The 2096-nt window shown below is 54.1% G+C and overlaps 1 protein-coding gene across 1 annotated transcript; it reads right to left on the bottom strand.

Moving 5' to 3' along the window:
- Positions 1-617: 617 nt before the first annotated feature.
- On the bottom strand, positions 618-1881 carry LOC123130462 (uncharacterized). The gene is made up of 2 exons (XM_044550359.1): positions 1166-1881; positions 618-1088 (listed from the first exon to the last, which is right to left on the bottom strand). The coding sequence occupies exons 1-2, from the start codon at positions 1416-1418 to the stop codon at positions 802-804; spliced, it is 540 nt and encodes a 179-aa protein (XP_044406294.1). The 5' UTR covers positions 1419-1881; the 3' UTR covers positions 618-801.
- Positions 1882-2096: the final 215 nt, after the last annotated feature.

The following is a 2096-nucleotide window of genomic DNA, read 5'->3' as shown; positions in this document are numbered from 1 at the left end:
GATATGGAATTACAGATACTAGAAGTAAAAAAAGGCTGCACATGTGAAGTTTGTAAATCTTGCCGCGTTTGTGTTGTTTTCAGAAAAATGGGCAGGCACCATGCTGAAATTTTCAGAGAAATTTAGAAAATCATGTGCTCCTGCTATCATATTTGTTGTTGCTTTCAATTAGTGTGTGATGCATGAATTAGCTAGCTGGAGAAATGGAGTAGTGAGCAACAAGAAACGATATTATATATTGTTCAGTTTGAAAATTATTTACCTAAAGGATATGACACATATATTTCCTCCTATTTCAAAACTTTCCCTTAGCTCAACTGGTTAGCACGAGCACCTATCCAGGTCATGGTCGTGGGATCGAAACTCCCTGGCTCCAATTTTCGTCTTCTCTTTTCATGCTTGCCTTACAGGTGGGCCCACAACTCAAACAAAGAGAGAATAGTTGACAAATGGGATAGGGGTATTTTCGTCATCTACCTTCGGTCAACGTCCTTTTACATGGTTGTAATGATGAAGAATGGCTTTTTTGGGCACACGTCTAACGAAACAGTGGCATTTTTAGTAGTGAAACTTTTTAGTGGCAAAACTGAGTAGTGTAGTACAATTGATGGCAAAAATGATAAAAACACTATAATTTATTTAGATCCGATGCACGGTTGTGAAGTTATTAAATGCATGATCAACAAGGGCTTTTCTGTAAAACAGCAATCCTGCGAAAAATAGCTAAATTTGCAGCAACGAAAAAAATACTACGGGCCGAAACTGGGGCGGACTGGGCCTCACATTGGTCCTTGAGGCCGGCTAGGTGGTGTACTGGGGTGGCTGAAGGGCACGGCTGGGCCGATCGCCGTTGGGCCTTGCTGGATCGAACGAGGGGGTGCGGGGGCCGTTATCAACGCGCGACGACGCGGATCGAGCTGCGCTGCTCGTCAGGAAGCAGAGCAGCGACGACCCAAGCAAGTAAAGCAGGGGAGCGGCAGCGCGATGCAGAGGGCGCGTCGCAGCGACGAGGACCTGCCGGAACTGGCGAGACGGCAGGAGCGCGGGGACGGCGGAGCTTGGCGCGAATCCAAGGCGGCAATGTCTACCTGCAGAGGGCGTCGTGGCAGGGTCAAAGAAAGGCAAGCGGGAGGGGAGGAAAGGAGCAGGGGCTCGTCGACGGGACCTGCTGGCGAGGTCCGCCGTGGCGAGGCAGCGGAGCCAGGCGGAATCCGAGACGGAGGGAGTCGGCGGTGGAGAAACTCCAGGGCGGCGCGGCTTGACGACTCCGGCGAAGAGCCGCGGGAAGAAGACGGTGGCTTGGACGCCAGACGCGCAGCTGTCGGGGAGCCCTGGGGTCTTGGGTCGGCGACTCCTGGCCATGGCGTTGGGGCAGGACTCTCGGTGAGGCGGATCCGGCAGCAACGACGAAGCAGCATGAGCAGGGAGGAGGACGGCAAGAGCGGTGGCGGACGACGGCGGCTCGCCGGCGGGGAGGCGCGGAGGAGGGCCTAGATCCGGCGATGTGGGGCGCTGGAGCTTCCAGGCGAGGGAAAGCAAGGGCGACGGTCACGGCAGCTCAGTTCCCGACGACGCCGAACGGCGATGGCGAAGAAAAGGCTTCAGGAGGAGCTTCTCTCCTCTTGAATCGAGCAAATCAAGGGCGCGGGGACGAGGGGCACGGCCTCGATCACATCCGGATCGAGCAGAAGTACTGCAGGTTGGAGGCCGAAGGAATTTTTGATCGACGCAGGCAGCTGGATCGATGAGTAGTAGTGGAGAGAGCTGGTTGGTGGGTGGAGGAAAATGAGGAGAAGGAGATCCCGAGGTGGATCGAGACCGGGTGGCGGCGGCGGGATGGGATTGATGGGACAACTCCCCTAGATTTTAGGATTGCTCTATTTATATAGTAAGTAGGCTAGGTTTAGGGGTATTCGGTCTGTCCGGTCGTAATCGGGCGGTCGAGAAAAGAGGCTAGGGAGTTCAATGAACAAATCGAAGATGTTTTGTAGATGTTAGGCGATGATCCGGACACAACGGTAATGACTGTCCGGGTCGGGTTCGGGACAGATTTCGGACGTGCGCATGGGGTCGGTGCACTGTGCAAAGAGGGGTTT

This window comes from Triticum aestivum, chromosome 6A (genome assembly GCF_018294505.1).
Source record: "Triticum aestivum cultivar Chinese Spring chromosome 6A, IWGSC CS RefSeq v2.1, whole genome shotgun sequence".
NCBI classification, from domain to species: domain Eukaryota; kingdom Viridiplantae; phylum Streptophyta; class Magnoliopsida; order Poales; family Poaceae; genus Triticum; species Triticum aestivum.
This window is presented reverse-complemented; position numbering and strand designations above follow the sequence as displayed.

Excerpts from the sequence above, each read along its gene's own strand:
- LOC123130462 (XM_044550359.1), bottom strand. The coding sequence starts at position 1,418 with ATGCTGCTTCGTCGTTGCTGCCGGATCCGCCTCACCGAGAGTCCTGCC. Across the intron at positions 1,089-1,165 it reads ACGGCGGACCTCGCCAGCAG|GTAGACATTGCCGCCTTGGA; the intron begins GTCCCGTCGACG and ends CGCCCTCTGCAG.